General features: G+C 36.6%; 1 protein-coding gene across 1 annotated transcript in view; it reads right to left on the bottom strand.

Moving 5' to 3' along the window:
* LOC125257746 (partitioning defective 3 homolog) overlaps positions 1-24,932 on the bottom strand; it is a 245,277-nt gene that overhangs the window by 158,424 nt on the left and 61,921 nt on the right. The window contains exons 8-9 of the mRNA XM_048174395.1: positions 13,607-13,849; positions 5,707-5,914 (exon numbers count right to left, since the gene is read on the bottom strand). Of these exons, the coding sequence (XP_048030352.1) occupies positions 5,707-5,914; positions 13,607-13,849 (451 nt within the window). The remainder of the gene's footprint in view (positions 1-5,706; positions 5,915-13,606; positions 13,850-24,932) is intronic.

The following is a 24,932-nucleotide window of genomic DNA, read 5'->3' as shown; positions in this document are numbered from 1 at the left end:
TGTACCCCGTTTCAGGTCATTTGTTAAATGCTTGCATTCATGTCAGAGTTCATAGCTGATGACCTATTCATTCGATCCATGATGAAGTCAGGCATGACATACAACACCCTTAACATATACAGCCACCTCATGCACCATGTGGTTTAAGCTAAGTCTTATATCAAGCTCTGCCATTAAGATAATAACATAAAGCATGCTGCTAGCATGTTGCTATCAGGTTCTGGGTAGCTGCTAGGGAATAGGTATATGGTTCTAGGGTGGTTACGTATTGGCCCAAGTAAAAAAAGTCACCCCCAAATCTTCATGATATTCATATACATATACACATCGCTTGGGTCACTGCCACAGCTTTGAAAAAACACAAAATAACAACAACATACCACTAAGGAACAAAAACAAACAAACAAATATATAAATTAATACATTAAAAAACAAATGGTGAATGAAGAAAATTCAAGAATTTTTTTTTTGGAGAGTGAATTCTAGAACTGTTTTGATGACTGCACTCTAAAAAATACTGGGTTAAAAACAACCCAGGTTGGGTTGAAAATTGACAAACCCAACGATTGGGTTGTTTTAACCCAGCAGTTGGGTTAAATGTGTGCCCAAAATTACTATATGGCTGGATTAAAATGGACCCAAAATAGGTTGGAAATTAAAATTCAGACAAATTACTGGAGGAAACAAGTTATATAAAACTACCCAGCTTGGTTGGGCAAAAATTTTACCCAATCACTGGGTTAAAACAACCCAAACACTGGGCTTGTCCATTTTCAACCCAACTTGGGTTGTTTTAACCCAACATATTTTAGAGTGTGAATTCTAGAACCTTATATGGCAAATACATTTTAGATATTTGTAATCAAATGATTTTTATAATTTTTCACCTTTATTTGTTGAGTGAATTTTAGAATGCTTTTGACAGACAAACAAACAAACAAACAAAAATAAAAACAAATGAATTTTAATGCCCTTATATACTTCAAGCAAAGTTCTTTTTTGTTCTTCGTTTAGGGGTAAAACAAAGTTCGAAATACGTGAGCAGCAATATAGCTACTGTAATCGAACATCTGGACGTCGCCCACACTGCTGAGAGCGATGGTTCGATGAATGTGTAAATTTGTGCTGAGCACTTTTCTCTCATTAATCAAAATAAGCATAACAAAATTGAGAAACTAGCAAGGATTTTTTAAATAAAGCATAAGAAAAGCATCTGATCATGGCAACGTGGATATGTGTGTTTGCACAAGCTCTGTAATTCGGCACTCCAGTAAAGTCACGTCGCATTTATATTAGAACACTTTATAAAATAGATTGCTTAAAATCAAGCAGCTTTACCATATTAAACACGAAAAGCAGTGTCAGTCTCTCATTTCATCAGAAGTACAACTTCGTTTTGTACTATAAAGCAGCTCTCTAGTGTTCCTGTTTTCACTCGCGGACGTCTGAATTCAGACTTGAGAGGGGAAATGAACTGGAAAAGATTTTCAGAGTGAAAGAAGGCGGAGCCTCAGCGCACACCTACTTTACGTGATGACCACGGACCAACGGTAGAACGAAGGTGTTTACAAGCTGAAGCGAACTTTTCCAGAAAGTTCACTTTGGCAAGCTGTTTCGAACTTCCTAAAATGAACTTCATTTCAGCCTGATTTTTTTCAAAATGACATCACATCAGTCCGTTTTTCAATTTCGTTTGAAATATATCGGGGCCTTTAGAAGCTTTATTTAGAAATGTCAATTCTAGAACACTTTTTGACAATTCATTTCTACAGCGATGTTTTTCATGCTGCCTTCACTTGCCTGGTCATTCATTTAGCTGTTTAGTACATCTCGATTTGTGATTTCTCTCTCGCTCTCCTTTGATCACCTCATCTCTCTCTTCTCCTCTCTTCCTCCCTCAGTCTATCTGTTCTGATTTTAATGCTCTTCCAATCAGTGTGTCCATTAAGCGCAGAGCTCATCAGTGCACGTTTACTCACGCATGCAGATGAGCTCCAATTGCAGTGTATTGCAAACGCCTCTGAGACCTCCTTGGGTGAGTGTGTGTGTGCGTGTGTGTCATACTGAGATGGAAGAGATGAAAAAGTGAAGGGCTACAGTTAAATGGGCCTTGAGAGACTGCAGATGAGTGTGTATTGCTGCACAAGTGAATATGTATGTGTGTGAACAAAAAGACACAATGAGAGAGACAGCAAGAAGTGGAGTTGAATGTCAGTAATCCATACTCTCTTGGCAAGGTGCTTGCGTTTGTGTGTGCGCAATCTCCTTAGTGATGGGAGTTTCTGATGGCTCTCAGAGGAGGGGTAGATGTAATGAGAGTGAGAGAGCACATTTCTGTGCTGAGTGAGCGTCTCAGCTGGGGTCCAGACCTGCGTTTCAGTTCTTAATGAACTTTCACAAGCCTTCCCACTCCCTTGCTAACACGCACACTAAATGCATATAATTTTTCACCTCTGACTCCTTTGCTATAGTGCTAATTTTACCTCCTTCAGTCTATAATTGTAGGTGGCCTTGTTAAGTATAGCTGTAGACAATATATTACTATGTCTCCTATTAGGGTTATGGGCTTTAAACAAAACTATACCATTAAGTATTAAACTTCGACATGTCACTTGTCCTACACCACGAATTGTGCAGCTTGTTGAGGAAAACTGCATTATAAGCAATCATATTTACGATTTTCTGTTGGTGGTTGATTAAAAAAATAAGGAAAAAATCCCATAGACTTGCACTGAAGTAGGGACTTGGGCCAGAATAATCAAAAAAAGCCTAAAAATGTACCTGAAATGTGAAACAGCAGATTGTGTGGATGATGTGAATACAGTTGTTTTCAATGCAGATTTGGAATTCCTACATTAAGCCACAGTCTTTTTTCACTTATAACTTACCCTAGTAAAAAAAATAATGAAATTTGGCATGCGTCCTCAGATGGCCTTGATAGCCGTGTGTACCAAGTTTTGTGAACCTTGGATTTTGCATTCTAAGGATACAGGCCAATTTAGTCATTATGGACAACATCTGCAAATTTTATTGGATTAAATCAATGATTTAAAATTCTTTTGACAAATTTTTGTCAAGGTTGTCGCCAATTTTCATGCAAGTTGTATGAAACAGCTGGGAAAGACTTCAAGAATCCATCCCATATTAAATAAAACTTATCACAGCGCCACCTTGTGGCCAATTCCCACAAAATGGTACCCAACCTCTTCTAGACAGTTTTACGATGAAAAAAAAATATTCTTCTTCTTCTTCCTAGCATGCTTTCCATAAGTGTGGAGTCCGCTCTTTGGATCTTGGCATTCCATTTTGCACAGTCGAGCGCCCCATTCGAGTGTAATTTGGTGATCCTCATATCTTCTTCCATTGTATCCTGCCATCTTTGCTTTGGTTGTCCACTTGGCCTGTTTGCCATCCACCGTGAAGTGGTAGGTAGTAGGTGTTGTTAGCGACAGTGCTTGATGCTGCTCGTAGGATGTGCCCTTACCACTGACCAAAAGACCAAAGACGCCTTTGCCACATTTTCTCTGTAAGTTTCTGCCCCTTTGCCACCAAATTGTATCATTACAGTAATGGTTAAGGAGAGACACACCAGTAATCCATAACATGGAGAGGGTGCTCAGTACTCTTGGTAACTGGCCAGCATTCGGCTCCATATAGCACAACTAAATGTACTACCATTCAATATATCTTTGAATTCAGACGGATTGGTTTACGACTTACGATGAAAAAAGAATGATAAGAAGAATTTGAGCACAAACAAAATAGTGTTCCAAGAGCAGGGGGTCCTGAAAGCTGCCAGCAGCTTGTGATGACACACAGCTGAAGCTAATTCTGTCTCATCACTAAAGCTGTAAATCCAAAGAGCTCCTCTCCTTTGGGGAGTCGAATCTACTACGCATGGACCAGGTGTTCTCAAGGTCTCAATTCGACATGAGGCTGAACAGCCTGAGCATGATGAGCACACTGCAAACTTGGGTGATCTCCAACAATGTTAAAATTATAGCATGTATACCATGCATTTCAGCTTGAAAGCGGACACGTGAAAAATTGTGCACGTGGTTGGGGAAGTCGGGGTTGAAGCAACAGCTAGCATTGATTGTTGGGGAAAGTTAGGAAAACAAAGTGCCACAGTATTATTTTTTATTTATTTTTTTATTTTATTTAATTTATTTTTTTTACAATTTTTCCACTACAAATAATGTCTACAACAGCATTCCACACTCTCTAGAACTACAATACCCATCATGCTCAGACATACTACCACTTCTATAACACTTGAATACCTTAAATATTCCCCAATAATTTTATTTGTCAGTAAATCAATTAAATAAATGGAAAAGTAATGCAGACATCTATTTTGTAAATGCATGTTACAGAATTGTGAGTGATTCATCCATGTACGGTCTGATGCCGTATGCTGGAATTCTCCAATCTTTTAGTCCACTTAAACCCCAGCCCTCCAAATTCAACTGCAAGCTAGCATTCATTTCTGAATGTAATGCCCATGCCTCAAAATCCAATCAACAACCGATGGATTGAACCAAGTCTCTGCTCAACATTTTGTACTTTTTCTATAATCCATTATTCCGTCATATGGCAAGAAAGATCTGTAGGTTCTTCCATTTTATTGCGACTTTAACATCCAACACTATTAGCAACTGCTCCAACACCCACTCTTAAACACTGATTAAAAAGAAAGCTGAAATCCTCTTGATCGTATTTCTAATTAATTAATCAAATTCAACTCAAAACATAGGCCACGACCTAACATGTAATTATGGCTTAGTAATTGTCCATTGCCATCATTCTACAGGACAAAATAGAGGTGGAGTGGTGGAGCACAAATCAGGGGACACTAAAACCGACCCTTTAGTGCTCCTGAAACATGACCTGGAAACACTTGTCGATTTTATTGTTCATTACGGCACAGCATGCAACGTTCTACGCTAACTAATCCCATTACGCTAATCCACCTCAAAACAACTTATTGTGCAGATAAGAGTGTGTATAATTTATGCGGGATTCAAATGAGCACCAAATCAGAATAATTAATGGAGGCCCAGCTTAATTAGCCTAGCATTGGGAAACGCTTACCAAGTTCTTAACAAAATGGATGCTCGACCCACTATTTCAAGGTGCCCAGAGGGGCAGGAGACTAGGAAAGCACCTTTTTATGATAGCATCCCCCAAAAGTATTTGATCTGTACCTGTCTCGTCCCTCCGGAGGAGATTTGCGTGAAGCCGAGTAAATGTTAATCCTCCATATGGATTTATTTTCGAAATTAACCGATTCCGCATTTGCTTCGACCTCTTTGTAGGCTGAAGTTGGTGGGGAAATTTTGCAAATCAGTCACAGTTGGGGTGACATTTAACTAGGCGACAAAGCTGTTTACGGGAACACAAAGCTGCACAGAGTGCCAATGTTTGGCGAGTAGCACTGCCTTGAACTCTAATGTGTTTATTTCAGAAAAGTTACCAATCCAGCAATTACCAATGACAAATTTGGTAATCTATGCACTGATGAATAAAACATTGCCTTATTAAAATAACCTCCATTGAAACTGCCTCAGGCCTCAATGAATGATAGCGAGACTGAGGGTCAAGGTAAGGTCTTCCTATTAGTACCAGAGAGTCCCACATACTCAACATGTTATGCTAACGCTAGTTAAATAAAGTGATTTGAGCACCTAAGGCTGTTCACCCTACCTGAACATGTCGCCCAGGCCCTTCAGCACGCCCTTCTTAGCTTTGTTCTTGTCTTTCTTGTCCTTCCCTCCATTCTCCTTTTTCTTGTCATCTTTGGTGCGTCCTCCATTCATCTGTTTCTCTGTGTTGGAGGGTGGGAGGGTGAGGTCTGTGGCCGTGGAAATAGAGTCACGGCCAGACCGTGAGCTTTCCTCTGTATCTTCTTCCACTGAGATGGAGGAAAAAAGGGGAGAGAGAGAGATAAACAGACAGACAGACAGACAGAAAGAAGAATACCTAAATCATACTATGTGTATGTCAGCTACAGAAAAAGAGCAATAATTAGTAGCACAGGGTTGGGCTTACCTAATAACATATTTCCACCCTATTGATCACCAAAAACACCCTGTTAACCATCTAGCAACTACCCACAATACTTTCGCATCCACATAGCAATGTGAAACTTGCTGGTTAGCATTTAAGGATAAATAAAATAAAATAAAATAAAATAAAATAAAATAAAATAAAATAAAATAAAATAAAATAATAAATAATCAAACAAAACCATCAAACAAATATAAATAAAATAAAATAAAATAAAATAAAATAAAATAATAAATAATCAAACAAAACCATCAAACAAATATTTTTACGCAAGTATCACCAAAATTTTCAATAAAATAAAAAATAAAAATAAAATAAAATAAAATAAAATAAAATAAAATAAAATAAAATAAAATAAAATAAAATAAAATAAAATAAAATGGTGGATTTTTTTTTGTCAGCGAAGTATCACTGACTTTTTCAATTCATTAAATAAAATAAAATACATAAAAAAAAAACAATAATAACAGAAATGAATAAAATAAAATAACATGGTGGATTTTTTGTCAGCCAAGTATCACTGACATTTTCTATTCAATTCAATTAAATAAAAACAAAAACAAAAAATAGAATAAAAAATAAAATAAAATAAAATAGAGAAGAAATACGAGCTAAAGTAATTTCTCTAAGCAGAAACAAAGCAATGGTTTGACTTCTTTAAACACTGACTTAATGAAACATCTTAATGAGACCTCGTCTGCAAGTCCAACCATATAGCAGAGGCTTGTGAGCATCTCATCTTGCCTGAATCTCTTTTCATTTTATTCCTTAGCTGAGTTTTTCCTCCGAGGTTATTCAATCTGAAGGAACCCCATTATCTTTTTGCTTCTAAAGGGTCACATCTCCCGACCACAGTAAGGCGGTCTCAAAAGCGGTTACCCAGGAGCAGTGCAGGGAGCCTATTAGCGTTATTCCTCACTGACCCAATAAAACTAACAGAGAAAGTGAACTCAGAAGTTCAAAGGGCTAAAGTGCACTCAAAGAGGTCCATCTACTGTTCACCTCACCATTCTGAACAAGCTATTTGAGTAGCACATCTATAGTCCGTATCAGCCACTTTTTTGACCAACAATTTCTGTATGAGTTTCAACTGCCGAAGCCGAGGTCTAGATATCATGCGGTCTATAAAAAATTATGAGAGATGGAATTTGACTATATGACTATTTGTATGAAAAAGAACAGCATGAATGTGCTTCAAAGTATCTCTTTTTGAATTCCATGGTTTGCTGCTGATTATTACAGAAAGAATTGCTTTGCTAACAGTTTTTTTTTTCACGTCACCACACTATTAAGATGTTTACTTGGAAGACAAAGAGTTCAGCTCTTCTAATGGACAAGCCGAAGGAGGATCGTATTCTCACAGCACTCTTAACATTTGATAGCCCATGAATTTTGTAACGCTAATTTTATGGATTCCAGTCAATAGGATGATGTATTTCATCGATGATATCTTAATGCAAGTAGTTTTGGAAAAGCGAGCACATCTCTGTGGGAACATTTTATTTTGAAGTATCGTTTGCAATGCTAATTCATTTCCCGCCACCTATCTTCATGATACGTTGCATATCTGTATAATCATAAGGGACCGCAGCTGGCTGATATTGCTCATTTCCATTTCAGCACCCGTCTGATTACAGCTACTGTCTCCATTCCTGATGGTCTGGACATGATTAATTTGTCACTAATTGTAAGTTTAAAAACGCTCAGAAAGGAGGAAAAAATTAGGGGGCACTAAAAGCAAAGTGCTTTTGAATAGAGCGGCGTAATGGTGGAGACGCGGTGCTGGAGACAGATGCCTGTGTGATTAGAGCTTATTAATACCCAACAAATCTCTGACGTGAGTGAGAACTTTGATGGCTAGAAGAAAGGCCCTCATGAAAGCGAGAGACCATCATGGATATTTCTGCATGCTCAGATGAGCCGTTTAATGCTAGTGAGGGGAAAAGGGTGGGTGCTCGTTCCTTGTGTTTTATTCACTCGCGCAAGTAGCTATCAGTGTTTTCTGTCACTCTGACATCTACTGAAATTATATCCAAAATTATTAGCATAAGACAATGATAGTGTCATAAATCAGCCAATTAAACAGTTACATTACTTTCTTCGCACATTTGCCCTTTTTTAAAAAAAAAATTCCAACCTTTTTTGAGCTAATGAGCTCTTTGAATAAAAGGTTCAATGGGGTTCTAAATGGGACTCTATAGGGTTCTTGACTCAATTTTAAAGAACCCTTTATGCCAAAAATGTTCTATGAAATGTTTTAACTGCATAATACTTTCATGTTTAACAGGTTATTTCTATTTTTTTGCTTAATTCATAACATTTAATCAAAACAAAAATTAATTAAATAAAACTAGTTTACACTTTATTTCAAAAGTCCACTTTAGACAAGTAACTTTGCAAATCCATGTCAACTAACTCTCATTAAAGGATTAGACCACTTTTAAATAATATTTTCCTGATAATTTAATCATCCAAGATGTTCATGTCTTTCTTTCTTCAGTCGAAAAGAAATGAAGGTTTTTGATGAAAACATTCCAGGATTATTCTCCTTATAGTGGACTTCAATGGCCTCCAGATGGCTGAAGGTCAAAATTACAGTGCTAATTAAATTAGTTTCAGTGCAGCTTCAAAGGGCTTTAAAGGGGCTCTATGTAGGAATGACACCCAGTGTTCAAAATAGGTACTGCAGTCCAAATTCAAAATATTGTTTGGCCCGCCCCCTCGTTCAAGGACGCGGGTTGCCAGCAACAATAGAGAGTGCAGTTGACAATGAAAGCTGAGGAGACTTAAACGCTGTAAGCTGATGAGTTGATTTATCTGTTTTGATATGCTGTTGTTCATAGAGATATTTAGATGGATTCAGAGGCTTTTTAGTAGAGATGCACCGATTGCAATTTTTTTGGCCGATTCCGATTTCCGATATTTTGTTAGTGTGATTGGCCGATACCGATTTTTGCCGATTCCGATTTTCTTTCTAAGAACTATAATTGACAACATATACAAAAAAAATCTACTTTTCTTCAATGCAGAGTTTTATTTTCATAAAAAAAAAAAAAAAAAAAAAAAAAAAATGTAAAAGTAAGTAATAAAATATAAACAGCTCAAATAAATGCAATAGAATAAAGAGAGCTATGAAACTCAGTGTTTCGGGTTAACTGGGTTTTTATTCAGGTAAGAACATTCAGTGTTATTTTACAGGTTACCTTAATTTCTGTATTCTTTATTGTAAATAATTCTTACCATTAAAGTTATGAAACGTATTCAGTCAAGAGCAGAAAGTGATTTTCTTTGTCTTTTGTTCTTTGATTAATATGACAGACAGCAGCAGGAATATTGGACTGCTGTCCCTTTAAGAGTTTATGAACGGTGTTCAACGGACCCAATAATGTTACACACGACATGGGTTCACTTTCTTAGCTATTTGACGATTTAAAACTGACTGTGTTTATCTGAATACTCGCCAAGATTGCCTGTGTCGATGGTTTTGGCATACTTTTGTATGTATTTGACAGTTTAAGTGCAGGAAGGTGCTTATTTTGGTACTTGTGAGTCTGTTTGACTTCTGTCTCTGTTTGAGACTGAGTATGGCTTGTACGCTTCACTTATATAGAACAGTAGTGCATGCGCTTTCGGTGTGAGCACGAGACTTGCGGGAATGACTAAAATTATGCGCAATACAAGCACTACTAGAGCCCCTTTAAACAATACCAGATGAGGAATAAGGGTCTTATCTAGTGAAACGATCGGTCATGTTCGAAAAAAAAAAAAAAAAATACAACTGTATATGCTTTATAAACACAAATTTTCGTCCACTTTCTGCATTTTTCAAAAAGCTTACGCCGTATGTCCTACGCCTTCCCCCTTCTACTTACAGAAATAACGAAACTGGCACCGCATTCGTTCCGTAAGTTCCGTAAGACATGAACATCTTGGATGACATGGGGGTGAGTAAATTATCAGGAAAATTTTATTTAAAAGTGGACTAATCCTTTAATTTGCAACACTGTAAACCCAAATAAGTTGGCACAACTAAAAAACAACTGAGGCAATCGGTTACATCAACATTTTTAAGTTAAGAAATTCAAAGTTTAAGTAAGCAGAACATTAATCACTACTAAATCTCACACTTAACATAAATCTTGCACAAAAAAAACAAACATTATATGACACTTAATTTTAGCATTTACTCTCCCTTTTGCATGCCATAGGCAAAGCATGCTGGGAAATATAAATCCCAGTTTCAGTTAAACTTAAGTTTGTCTAAATTAAAAGAAATGAGTTAATAAAACTCAAAGCAATGAAACAGTTCAGTTTACTTAAAATAAGTCAGTTCTGTGAACTTTCTCGAGAAAGTGCTAAATACTCTTAAAAGTTAAACTGAACTAATTAGTTTAATGTAAGTTTGTCTTATTGGTAAGAATTATTTTATTTATAAATATTATAGGCTTAAATGAAAATATTCTGACAGCGAACACAGGTAAAAACTACACTGAGAAATTAATTATATATTCCCCTACCAACCTAATAAATATATTGCAATATAAATGGCTATAACATAGTATTCAATATAAATATTCCACATTTCCGCGAACCATGGTAAATTACTACAGTTCACTTCTGGTAAATGTTTGTAAGGCTGGTGATTTTGTGATTTAAAAGTCTTCCGTCTTCATTCATGGCACGTTTCTCCCGTTTTCCTCATCAGTCTTGTTGGGAATGTTGGGTGTTTCATCCGATTTAAAACTTTTAATCATCAAATGATTTGTGGTTTGTAACCAAAAGGCGTGCGTCGAATTAAAACGCTTCTCTCACTTGATGTCGCAACGCTGTTTAATAATGGTATCCAGGACCAGGAATAAATGCAGCTCCTTTAAGCTTTCGTTCCGTTATCCACTGTGCTGTGCTGCATTGTTCAAAGTAAACTAGTGAAACACATGAAAACAGCGCTATTTCTTCTGTATTTGTTGTTACTGACCGAGAAACCATTTCAGATGGTTCGGTGACAGAGGTCCGAACGAATCCAAATCGTTTCAGATCGTTATGCAAGCACGTTTGGACAATTCACGGAAAGGAAAGAATGATTAATTCACGAATGGTTGGTATCGCTGGTTCAGTCGACAGAAATATGGGACACACATAATAACTGCTGAAATATTTGTTTAAAAAATGTAATAATAAAACGTTTCTCGGGTCAGTCTGAGAAGCGTGCATGGTACGAAAAGTGCAGCTGCAGGCGCCACCGCGGCCAGGAAAAGAGAAGGAGGGAGGTTGGTGTGCCCTCCAGTAGATGAAGATGATTTGCGGGCCGGATTTGGCCCGTGGGCCGCCAGTTGAATAGCCCTGTTCTACAGTATATAGAACCTTTTCTTCTAAGAGTGAGGAGAAAATAACAACACTAACAAGGTTTGGTTGGATATCAGATGGCTAAAAATTTCTGGCCTTCAGAAAGATGGAATCTCAGGAGACAAAATAGAAAAGAATGCAGGAAATTATATATTGGACAGGACAGTCTGCATTTATAAACATCCCAATTAACTTGAGAAAGAAGATTCACAGTCAATACAGCAGCGACTTCACAGATCAATAGCGTTTTCATTAAAACGGTTATCACAGTAAGTTACGGTTCTGCTAATTGTTGACTGAAATGTAAAAAGAAACAAATTAGGGTAATTAACGGCAAATTTCAGCTACACGGGACTGAGTGGTAAATGTTTTGACACTGCAATCAAAAGGCGTCATTAGTCGTCTCCTTTTGACGTGCCACGGTATTCATTTCTTCTTTAGAACGCCGATCATTTCTAATGGAGTCTTGAAATTGCCACTCTGGCTAAAAACCCGGTGGGAAAAAGAGCCGAGCGCATTTAAGTCTGATATTTAAAAAAAAAAAAAAACATAAAACACAACGAAACACAGCCCAACTCATTTTCTCGGCTGGATATCTCCCAGTGACACATTTTTCCTCGGGTGATGCCAAATTCACATTTTATGTAAATAAAAGTGTCTGTGTGGAAAGAAAAAGCCTGCCCTTATCTGTCAACTTTTGACTATTAACCTCGGTGACAGGCACAGGCAGGTTCCTCTTATCTAAATTGAAAAACAGAGTTATTTGAATATCGGAAAGAGAGAAATGCAATACGCTTCTACCGTGGAATCTCACGCATTTGCCCTCTATTGCTCCACGGAAGAGATAAGACAGTATTTAGCCCAATGTGGACACAGCTTACAAGAACAAAGTGACTGAGGCAAATAATTTGACTGTTTTGAAAAAAAAAAAAAAAAAATCTGCTTGCTTTTAATGGAATCTTTTAATGGAGAACAAAGGGACGGCGTGATTTTTCGCCCTGGCAGGTGTTATTAACCAGACAGAACCGTCCGACGGACTTCATCAAATCATCCGAACACCACTGAAAAAACAACCAGGTTTTTACAACCCTAGGGACTAAATCTATGTATTATTTAACTAAATTCTCAGATGTGAAAGCATGTAGGTTTTATCACTTGAAAAATTCTAATTTGATTCCTTACTTATTATGCCAAAGAAATAACACCTTCAGTGCAAGAAACTGTTGTATAAAAAACATTTTAAAGTGGGTTAATAAATTAAACAATCTAACATATGAAAAAGAACACAAATCACTGCTGCAAGCAATCAATGAACCATAAAAATGAACCCAAACGCATTTAGTAAATCATCAAGTCTGCAAGCATTTAGAAATATCCCTTTAAAACCCAGGTCCCATTAGAGAAAAATGCCCAGAGTGGATGTCTGGAAATTCATTTGGTCATGGGCGAAATGAATAGTGAAACTTGTACTTGCTTATTGGCTGTTTATTTCCTTTTGAGTCTTTGAGGGAAGGCCTGACCTACTTACAGAGAGGAGGGATCTCTTCTGCTATTCTAATCTTCAGAATAGCACAAGACGTCCCCACGAGACCCGCTGCCTCGTTTCTCTACTGAGCTCCGTCTATGAAGTCAACCTAAATTGCCGGGTGACTCGTAATATTCTGGGCCAGTCATTGTGTGAGACAACTGATGAAATTGGCATTGATATTGTGTCAGATCGCCTTTACTGTGTCTGTGCAATTATGGTAATGGCTGTGATTACATGAGTTGCCATTTTCAATATAAAGAGAAAAGAGGTTAAGAAACTAGTAGATGATACACTGGCTGGACTGCATCATGATGATCAAACTAGACTGTTCAATTTACATACACATTGTATTTTTTCTACGATAATGGTTGTATCTAAATAGCTCCACACTGTTTTGCCGTATCTTTAATTACACATTGTCGTATATATCACTTCTTTTTTTCATTTTGTCTGGCTCAATCAGACAATGGTGGGCGGAGTCAGTTTAAATAGCCTCTGCCTGCTTCTGGGTGTTGCTATGGTATTTTAGGTAGTTGCTAGGGCAGTTTCTTCCTGGACCATGATATACTAATCTCTAGATATTCCCTTCAACGCAAAGCCTTTTCCCACTTATTTTATCATTCAACATAAAAATGAGGCCTGCAGTTGCACAGCGCTAATACTTACATGTCTCCATACCCTCGTCATCTTCATCGGGGCTGACTACAGTCACACCTGGCTTGTCGTATGATTTGTCGATGGCCGCCCGGAAGCTCTCATTGCAGCCCCTTCCCCTGATGATTCTGGGGCGAGGCCTGTGGAACGGGACGTCTCCGTTGAGCGTCACCTCGGCAACAGCTGTCTGGAGGCTCTCCAAGGAACTAGACTTCTTCAAACCCAACGATGGTCCCACATCTCGCGTGGAGTTGCCTTAGGGTGGAGAAAGAGTAAAAAACATGCCAGAAAGAGAAGAAAAAAGATACTGTCTCATTTTTTTTCCCTCAATACATCCTTCTCTCCTAATTCATTTCTGTAATTTACATTCCCTTGCTAAAGACAAGTGTGCACATTGGGGTCGCGTTTATCTGCAGATGGAGGGTGAAAAAGTGTGCTAAAATAATATTGAATATAAATGGCTCCACTGGATGCAAAGTGAGGTGTCAGACAGATTTTCCATCTTGAACGTCACATTTTTAACTCTTGAGCTCATTTTTGCTTCTTTTCCCCAATGTGTATGTGCGTATGTGCAAGATGGTGAGAGAAAGAGCGAGCGAGAGCACATAACTCCTTCCTGTAGTTTAAGGCACTGATGGATGGCCCAAATATGAGGCCCATTATCTTCGCTGTGTGGTCGTGGGAGGAGGTGGAGGAGAGGATGTGGAGAACAAGAGGGAGGATGAGCAAAAGCTTGTAGACTAAACATGCGAGACTCGGCCCATTCATACCAAGCGGAGAGCCCTAGCCGAAACTCCCTCAACTCGCCTGCTTAATGACCTTTTCATGCATTTAATCCACTTGTTCCTCGTTAAGGGTCCCTCACAAAGACACAGTAGGCCCACACTTCAAACACGTGCCAGTGCAGAGACAACATTAATCCTGCTTATGAAATCCTGTAGAGGAAGAATTCTGGAAAAGACCTCAATGAGAGCGAATGGGCTTGGCTGCTTGGGTCAGGGATATGCATGTGAAAATTAACACTAAATGAAAGGAGAATAACAAAATGGCCTTCCCTTATATGGAAATGCAATGTATGTCTCTACATATTCAGTAATAAGATAGATCTCTACTGTATAATTAACAAGTACGATTGTGCACTTTTTTTTTAGGAATCTTTGTTGAACAAAAAGTTCAAAAGAACAGCATTTATTTGAAATAGAAATCTTTTGTAACGTTATAAAAGTCTTAACTGTCACTTTTGATCAATTTAAAGGGGTGGTTAAATAATTCACTGTTTAAGGACTACAACAAATGGCTGGTAGGGACCACAACGAGCTTCTTCCCGGGTTAGTGACATCACAAACCCCAACATTTACATAAATCCCGCCCCCGAGAACACACAACAAAGGGGGTGAGGCCATGTTGGGCTGCTTTAGAGTAGAGGAAGAGTTGTTGTAGTAGAGTGTGGTTGACATGCTGCCATTTTGCACCGGACTGCTTCACAAACGAGGGTCAATTCAACGCTGGATTTGCACAAAAGATTAACATGACGACACATGCTAGTGGATGAGTTGAATCAACTCTACAGCAACTATATAAATTAATCCACTACCAATTCAAAAACATCCAGATGCATTCTAAAAGTTGTAACTTCATCCTGAGTCTCTCCATCAGTGTCCGACTCTGGTTTGAGCAACGTAAGGCTGAACACCGTTACTGACAATCCTCATTTTGTCTGCCTGAGATTCTCTAGCTTTGTTTTTGATGAGCAATCAAAGCGTGAGCTGTTAAAGCTCCGCCCTCTTCTGGAAAGTGGACCAGGAGCAGCAACTCATTTCCATTTAAAGGGACACACACAAAAACAGGTGTTTTTGCTCACACCCAAATAGGGGCAAATTTGACAAGCTATAATAAATGATCTGTGAGGTATTTTGAGCTGAAACTTCACAGACACATTCTGGTGACACCAGAGACTTATATTACATCTTAAAAAAGTTGCATTATAGGTCCCCTTTAATGTGTTATTGAATATTGCCAATTAAATATTTACAGTCAGTAAACATCATCAATTCATGTTTAGTTGGCTCATGCGGTACAAAGCTCATTTTGGACCCTGTGTACTTGTGAATCCGTGATGTGTGTGTGTAATTGTGCAAACCATATGGAACAGACTCTGAAACAGTTGCCAAGTACTAAAAATTATCTAAGCCACCTGCATGATTGGATAAAACAGTCTGTGTACTTAAAACAATAAACCTTGATAAATGCCAGTATGCACGACTGCTTCTACACACATGCACAATCGTTTCAGTGATGTATGATTCCTAAAAACTCAGATGAACTCTAGATGATGCATTGATGTGAGTCCAGGTGTGTGCATCTCATTGAAATGTATAGTGCAACAGGCCAGTGTGTGTGCGCGTATGCGTTCTACACAATTAGCATGCAAATGATATATAAACAAGAGTTAACCGACAGCAACGTTACTGTTCTCGTGAGCGTAGCCAAGACAGCCATTTCTGTTCGCTGCCATAGCGTAAAAGACCTTCTCGTCAGATATTGATGGAAAATGTCTTGGCTATGACGCTGAAAATATAGCCCTCAAACTCTGTTTGTGTTTACATTCCTCAGTTTGGACAGCTATAATTATTTTTCCAATGGCTGCTGTTCTGTGTTTAGATTTGGCTAGTCAGGCTAGTGATTTGGCTCGTTCTTTCAGCGTACGCCTGTGTGAAGAGCTCAAGAACGCTGACCCTGAACCTAGAGCAAGCAGTCCGAACATATGGGTCAATTATGCAGAAGAGTTCCCACAATAAAGGAAATAAAAATCTTTTAAAATCTTAGTAAATATAAACATGTGTCAAGTGCTTAGAAATGCACTGTTTATGTTGGTTTCATATGGTTCAAGAAAAGTTTAAATGTAATGACTTAAAAATTATTGTGGTGTAACCATCAAGTAAAAATGTACAGTACAGTCCAAAAGTTTGGAACCACTAAGATTTTTAATGTTTTTAAAAGAAGTTTCGTCTGCTCACCAAGGCTACATTTATTTAATTAAAAATACAGTAAAAAACAGTAATATTGTGAAATATTATTACAATTTAAAATAACTGTGTACTATTTAAATATATTTGACAAAGTAATTTATTCCTGTGATGCAAAGCTGAATTTTCAGCATCGTTACTCCAGTCTTCAGTGTCACATGATCCTTCAGAAATCATTCTAATATGCTGATTTGCTGCTCAAGAAACATTTATGATTATTTTCAATGTTGAAAACAGTTGTGTACTTTTTTTTCAGGATTCCTTGATGAATAGAAAGTTCAAAAGAACAGCATTTATCTGAAATACAAAGCTTCTGTAGCATTATACACTACCGTTCAAAAGTTTGGGGTCAGTAAGAATTTTTATTTTTATTTTTTTGAAAAGAAATTAAAGAAATGAATACTTTTATTCAGCAAGGATGCATTAAATCAATCAAAAGTGGCAGTAAAGACATGTATAATGTTACAAAAGATTAGATTTCAGATAAACACTGTTCTTTTGAACTTTCTATTCATCAACTAATCCTGAAAAAAAATATTGTACACAAATATTTTGTACAATTGTACACATTAATGTTTCTTGAGCAGCAGATCAGCATATTAGAATGATTTCTGAAGGATCATGTGACACTGAAGACTGGAGTAATGATGCTGAAAATTCAGCTTTGCATCACAGGAATAAATTACTTTGTCAAATATATTCAAATAGAAAACAGTTATTTTAAATTGTAATAATATTTCACAATATTACTGTTTTTTACTGTATTTTTAATTAAATAAATGTAGCCTTGGTGAGCAGACGAAACTTCTTTTAAAAACATTAAAAATCTTAGTGGTTCCAAACTTTTGGACTGTACTGTAAGTATACATTGAATGTAAGTATACACTTTTTTAATATGTATGGTACATATACAAAAAATAAGGTAAAGGTTTGCATATTGGTATTATTACTGTTATTATTTTGAAAAACAAAACAAAAGAAAGACTCACATGGTTTTTGAACAACAATAAATTCTGGCAGAATTTTTATTTTTGGATAAGTTTAGAAATCTCAGACTGACAAACAAAGGCATGATCTGCTCATTTTAATTGTTTTAAAATAATAAATATCAAGTTTCATGGGGAGTCGCAACACATGACAATTTTATACTAACAGTGCCGTGTCATAAAAATATAAAATAATCTAGTATTTTAAGAGACTTATTTAACTCGTCACACAGTTATTATTTCTGCACGTTGGTCACACTACATGACTTGGATTTAAAGGACAGAAATCTTTTATAATATTAATAATGCAATACTATTGTAAACTAAAGGTTTTATTTTTAAGAATCTCATTCTTTTATTGAGGAATTGTTCTTCATTACAATATTAGGACAGTTGACAGACTGATGTTTTTGAAAATATCAAAATAAATTTTAATTCAGAAACTAAAAATATGGTCAATGTACAGTAGATGAGGTCATTACATGCATGATTTGCATTTTTAATGTATTTTTTAAGTACATTTATTAGGAGTGTAACGGTACACAAAAATGACAATTTGGTACGTATCTCGGTTTTGAAGTCATGCTTTGGTATGTTTTTGGTATATTTATTTATTTATTATTTTTTTATTAAACAGTAATTAACAGAATAAACTATGTCTGTCAATAAAACTGCAACTGGCAGCAACACACACTGCAATTTATGGTGTTATGCTGTTATAATTGTGGAAAGAGATTGGAAGTGCTTACACTTTTGGATGCAAAATTTGTTAACAAAATATTTTAGAATAAGGTTAGAATTATTGTGCTCCCATTCCCATTCCGCTCCATCTATTTGAAGCGCATCCACGCACTGGCACTCGTTCATTGAAGTCTACTAAGTTAAACGTAGACTCGCTTCCTGTCAGGATAATCCTTTATGTGAAAAAGGAAATTCTTGCGTGAATTTGTAACAGCCTCATTTCCACTGAAATTACCCGGAACAATATGTCCCAGGAACTTTCTTCCCAGGAACTTTTTGCCCCCAGACCTGTTGATGTCTGCGTTTTCATCGTGGTCTAAAGTACCGTGAAGGAAAATCAGGTAATATAGGACTGCGCGTGACTTTCCAGCTCCCGCTGGATTTCATCCTCCGCATATAAACTTAAATAAAGCCTGAACCTCGTCGTCGGTCCATCGGTCGTAGTCTTAAACTCCATTGTTGATTTGAATAGCAAACAACTCTTAATGCACACACTGCAACAGACTATTAAAAATGGCGGTTTAAATAAAATGATGTGTGGAGTCAACAAATAAAAATGCCTTGTGATCTCAGCATGTTAAGTCCCACCCCCGGGAGTTCCAGAACTTTGGAAAAGTACTACCTCATGAGCAGGGACTTTCTGAGGGGGAAATTTTTACCTGGAACTTTATTTAGACCCTGGTTCCTGCGGTTGAAACACACCGAGTACCATCCCAAAGTCCCTAGTTCCTGGGGAAAGTTCCTGCAGTAGAAACGGGACTATTTACAGGTAAGTATACAACCATAAGATGCAAGTTATGCGTTGAGGAAAACGCATCTTAAATACATTAAACAACACACACATAAGACAACAGGATAAGCCACGTAGGTGTTTCATTAAGTTGGAAGTGCTTAGTACCGCTACACCCCTAAAACTGATAGATTAAACAATACAAAAAACAGCATCACATCACTGACCCACAGAGAGATTCGAGATGCGAACAGAACTGCACATTTCTTATGACGAGCTGCAATCTGTGACGCAGGTTCAGGCACATTTAGGTTCTCGAGCACTTCTTGGAATTGACGTTTGTCTTCTCGGTAGACCTTGAAAACCGGGGCTCTATATATACATTCATACCGCGTATGGTGGCACTCTGTGTAAACATGGCTGTCTTTCAATCTCTCTCATTCCTCTCAGATGATGCATTAAGGAGGACCCGATGGTTTGGTCCTTCTCCTAAAAACATCTTCCCTCCATCTACACTGAGATTCCTGACTCGCTTTCAGAGCGCTAAATGGAGCATGTCCGCTGGCCGCTGAGCTCACAACCGATCTTCAGGAGGAAAGACATGAAGGAAAACAAAGATTAGCTAAGCAAAATAAACCCCCAACACCGTAAGAAAACAATTAGAAATCTATTACCTCCTCTTGAAAGATGAACGTTTTAAACATGGTTTTAAACATCAGTAAGTATAAGAGGACCGAAGGCTTGGAAATGATTACAGGTGATTTGAGGTGTAGGGATAGTGTTTGGATGTGTAAGCAAGCGGTAGGCAGAGCGCCAGGCCTGAGGCGTAATCCAAACCAGAGCCGCAACTGTTATCATTCTTTCACAACTGGTAGCAGCTTCTGAAGACAAGGTTCCTTTAAAACCTTCTTGATCCTTTAAACAAGCAAACCTATGCTGCAGAAGCTACCGATTAACCTACCTAGTGCCAAAACCGACCAATTAGGACTAAGAACTGCACAATAATGAGCTGGCGAGAGACTCCGTTTCTTGATATTCATGGAATCTTTCATTTACAGGAACAGTATAAGCCACTGCAAACACAGGTGCTTTGGTTGTTAAGAACATGATGAATGATTTTAAGACGAGGTTGGATGCGCTGCAGTCTTTCAGGCCATTTGCAGGGGCTGTTCTGTTTGAAAGCCTGAAAATGAGTAGATCATGCCTGTGTTTGTCAGTGAGATTTGTAATCCGAAAATGAAAATTCTGCCATAATTTATTGTTGTTCCAAAACCGTGTGGACAAAAGGTTAATTTTTCAAAATAATGACAGTAATTGAGGACTGCATTTGTTAAGCTCCAAAATAACAAAAAAGTTAATATAGTAGTATATTAGTAGGCAGGGCCATTCAAGCTTAAAAATACCTTAATATAAACATAATATTAGTATAAGAGTGGTATAACTGTAATATAACATTAATATAAAAATAATTAAATGTGAAAATGAATTAGAACTGGGGATTTCAAAATGATACATTTCAGTAATTTCTTTCAGCATACCCTCGGATGTTCATTCATGCAATAAATAGTAGTAAAGAGGAAGTGATGATCATTAGTTTACATGCACTCCTGCTTCACTTGAACTGAGGTGCTACAGCAATCCGTCACGCCACATTAAAGAGTGCCAATTTACTTACCATTTAAATTTCACACTGTAAAATCCAACAGTTGTTCTAACTTTTTAGTGAACTTTACTTAATGTCTTATCTTAATTGTAAAATCTAGTAATCTGTACTTTTCACATACTCTGCCTTGTTAAGATTCAAAATCCAGGTCAAAATCCAGGTTAAGATTAATTGATTGGTTTGAGTGCCTTTTTTTGTTTTTCTCAAGAAAAAAAAGGTTGGGGCAATTCTTAAAAGATTTCCTCCAACTCTGCAGTTATATTCTCTAGTTTCATTCAATAATTTCCCAAAGTCATGTTGAAAGTTCAATTGTCAATACAACTGAAAAAAAAAAAGACAAAAACTTCATAAACTGATGTTGATTTTCCTAAAACTCACCATTATGGTGATCAGTGTTCCAGTTGGTTGGGCACTTGGAACTTTATTTATATTATTATAATTCTCTTCCTATTGTTGTAGCAATGCAACAAGAAATCACAGTTATTTGGTTTCAAAGGAAGGGAAGTAATAAATATGTTGCGTTTAAAAGGTGACCTAACTTCTAACTAAATCATTAACTTGTTTTTTATCTTTTCATTTTTTATTGTTAACACTTATGTCATAAACACCTTGTGAAACTTTTAATTGGGTTGATATACTCCCTCTATATTTGTGAAATATTTTGCAATTGACCATGCCTGAGTCACACAACTTCAACATTCAACAATGGTTACAACAATGATAGCTATACAAAGTCAAGAGTAAATCTGAAGAAAATCATCAAGTACTCTCTACAGTTCTAGAACTCTATTGTAAGTGAACTCTACTAAGCATTTGCCAGTACAACAGACTATTCCTATTTCACTTTACTTAGTTGTTTTTTTTTTTTTGTTGTTTTTAAGGCAATCGGTTTCCATGCTTTTTTTTTTTAAATAAGTGTAACTAATAAGATTTTACAGTGCATAATAAAACCTACAAAACTTGAAAGCTGAGACTTTGTTTTGTGCATAAAGTAGCCTGCACTGTTTTGTCTGTCGGCGTGTTTTCCGTGTCCTCTTTGATCCGCAGGATCAAAGCAGGATGACAACATATGCATTTCTGGCTGTACTGTTCCTGTTAATAAAGAATTTAAGAATTTGGACCACCAAGTTCTCCTGTCCACAAAGGTATAAATCTAGACCATCTCTCCCCATCAGACTTTTCTCTTCTCTGACGAAGCACGCTGTATCTGTGGGGGGTGTCTGTCTCTGTTTGTTATTAATAGAAATGAAAAAGGAAAGAATCCAATGCGCCTGGCACGCATATGAACTAATATCGCTTCCCATATGCTGGAGAAGCCTCTTTAATCAACATGCTTTAGATACCATGTGAACATGCGGCTTTCAGAGCTTATACACAAATCTGCTACACTGAAGTGCAGGAGCCGAACGCACGGCAAACACAAAGGGATTGAGCAGATAAAGCCTGCTTCGGGGAAACACAAATGACATCTGCATCACTCCGAATCTTGGAATAATCAAACTGCAGAGCCCGTTCGGTTTTCTGCAGCATGGCATTGTATTGTGCAAAACACGTGAAGGGATGGAACGCTCATAATTGCGCTTTTTTTTTTTTCAGGCAGGATTTTGTCATGCAACCCTCAATGGATCAAACCACTGTGATCTTATCACACGCCACATACACTATTTTTATTTTCATCCTCTCGCTGCATGTTTTCCTACTATTTTCTCATCTGGGTGTGAAGACAAAGAAGAGCAGTGATTGTATAAGATGATAATACCATGGTACTGACATACAGCACCAAAAATTACCATGGCACTACCATGTCGTGGCATTCTTTGAGTACCATGTTAATACCATGGTAAATGAATTACAGTATCATGGTATATACCCCTTAGAGAAAAAAAAAAAAAAATTTTAAAAAAAGTACTGTAGTTGTACCATAATGAATTATACTCTTATAACCTGAAATGTAATATAGCACTACACCTGTCATTGCACCATGGTATTTTGTATTTTCAAAAAGTACCATGGTACAGATGGTACTAAACCAGAATGTGTTTTTTGTCGCTGTGGGTACAAAAAATGACAATATTTTTATTTTTATTTATTTATTTATTTTTTTTATCATCAATGATAAAAACTTTTCTTTCTCTCTTTTTAAAAAAAAAAAAAAAAAAATTATTAATATTTTATGTATTATTTTATTTTATTCTTGTAATAAAAAAAAAATAAATAAATAAAAAAAAACAGAAATGTGAATTATCGGCTACACATTTGCATGTGGTATTAAGAGTGATAGCGTAGTTTTCCCTAATAGGTTACATATGTATGAGTAGGCTTTGCATGGGAGTATTAACAGTAGTGAGACAATAGCCTAGTGGGCAGCGCTACAACACATGGCGCAACTGTGAGTTCGATTCCTGGCTTGAGGTTTAGCCTTCTCAAGCCAAGTTTCATTTGAAATGTACATATATCAAAAAGGATCTTTGTTATTCATTGTCTGTCATTTATATTAAAATTAGGCTGCGTTCATTTTGAATTGATACTAAATGATAACAACATTGTAAATATTTGCTCTTAACCCTTGAATGCATGAACATTTTGCTAATCATTCTTACATATTCGGGTCTTTAGTGACCCGGATCTATATCTATCACGTATGGATCTCTACCTGTCGCGATAATATAAAACTACCCTGATATTAGAGTAAAAATTACAGAAGAATAAAATAAAGTATATTTGTTACCTTTTGGAGCTTGGAAGGGTTCAGTTTGAGCAGATAATTATGCCATCATCACTGTCCTCGTCAGAGCTCATTTCCCAGTACATTCAGCAAATGATAGTTTTGAGAATATGTTTGAGATTGCGAATGAGAGCCCATTTGCGATCTCAAACATATTCTCAAAACTATCATTTTCAACATCTTCAGAATCACTATTTTGATCGCTGACAGCTCACCAGATCCATCATCAAGTGACAGTGACACTTATATTTGATTGCATTCAGTACTTGCTCTGCAGTAAATCGCTAAGCTATTACAAGTTTTGCTGATGATTCTTCCTATTCTTTCGTTTTCTGTCTGAATGAAATGTCACTTCATCATTGTGTATCAGACATTCCCACCTTGTGGAATAAAAGGTAAAATTGTACTCATCAAAGATTCAAATATTGTTGTGCAGAAAAAAAAAAAAAAAAAAAAAAAAAAAAAAAAAAATATTTTATATATATATATATATATATATATATATATATATATATATATATATATACACACACATACATACACTGATACACACCTCGGGTCGTTAGTGACCCTATACAATTTTTTACAACAAATGAATGGGAAAACAGGCATTCTATTCTAATTTTATGATTTTTTTTCTAGTTATATTGTTTATAATGAATTGATTAAGGAATACTAAGAAGGTTGATTTTTAACTTTAAAAAATGAATGAGGAGGAGAGTAGTGGATTACGTCCCGGGTCGATAAAGACCAGGGGCCGTATTCACAAGACATCTTAAGGCTAAAAGTAGCTCCTAACTTGCCGATTTAGGATAAACTCTTAAAAATAATGGGCGTGTCAGTCCTAATTTTAGGAGTCCTAAATTTTTGCTCTAAGAGTATTTCACAAAGCATTTTAGCGCTAAAACTAGCTCCTAAGTCTGTGAGACGTTAGGAGTAGTCAAGAGGACTCCTAAATCACTAAGACCAAATCACAAACAGTCCTAATCCACCCAAAGACACTGAACACCATTGAGGCAATAGCGATAGAGCCTTGGGTGCTGAACCTTTTCTTCATAAATGCAATAAAATGCAATGCAATAAAAACATTTGATTTATAGATTTGAATCTATGATGAGACGCCAAAAATTAATCTTTAACAAATAAATAAATATTGTCTGATTACCTGTGGCAGTGGTTTTCATGGGTTCACACTTACAAATAATTTAACAGAGTAAAAAAAAAAAAAAAAAAAAATATATATATATATATATATATATATATATATATATATATATATATATATATATATATATATATATATCGTCTGTGTATTTATTCCTCTTCTCTTGCTGATTAGACAGACCGTTTGAATGTGTTTCTCCCAAACTTTGTTTATAAAACATCATTTGTCGGTTGAATTCTGCATTCTTTTGAGATGCAGACATCCAAGAGGTGGACAATTAACTGTATAGTTTAATTAGTGAC

The sequence above is a fragment of the Megalobrama amblycephala genome, linkage group LG22 (assembly GCF_018812025.1).
Source record: "Megalobrama amblycephala isolate DHTTF-2021 linkage group LG22, ASM1881202v1, whole genome shotgun sequence".
NCBI lineage: Eukaryota > Metazoa > Chordata > Actinopteri > Cypriniformes > Xenocyprididae > Megalobrama > Megalobrama amblycephala.
Note: the sequence above shows the minus strand (reverse complement) of the source record. Positions and strands in the feature narration are given on the sequence as shown.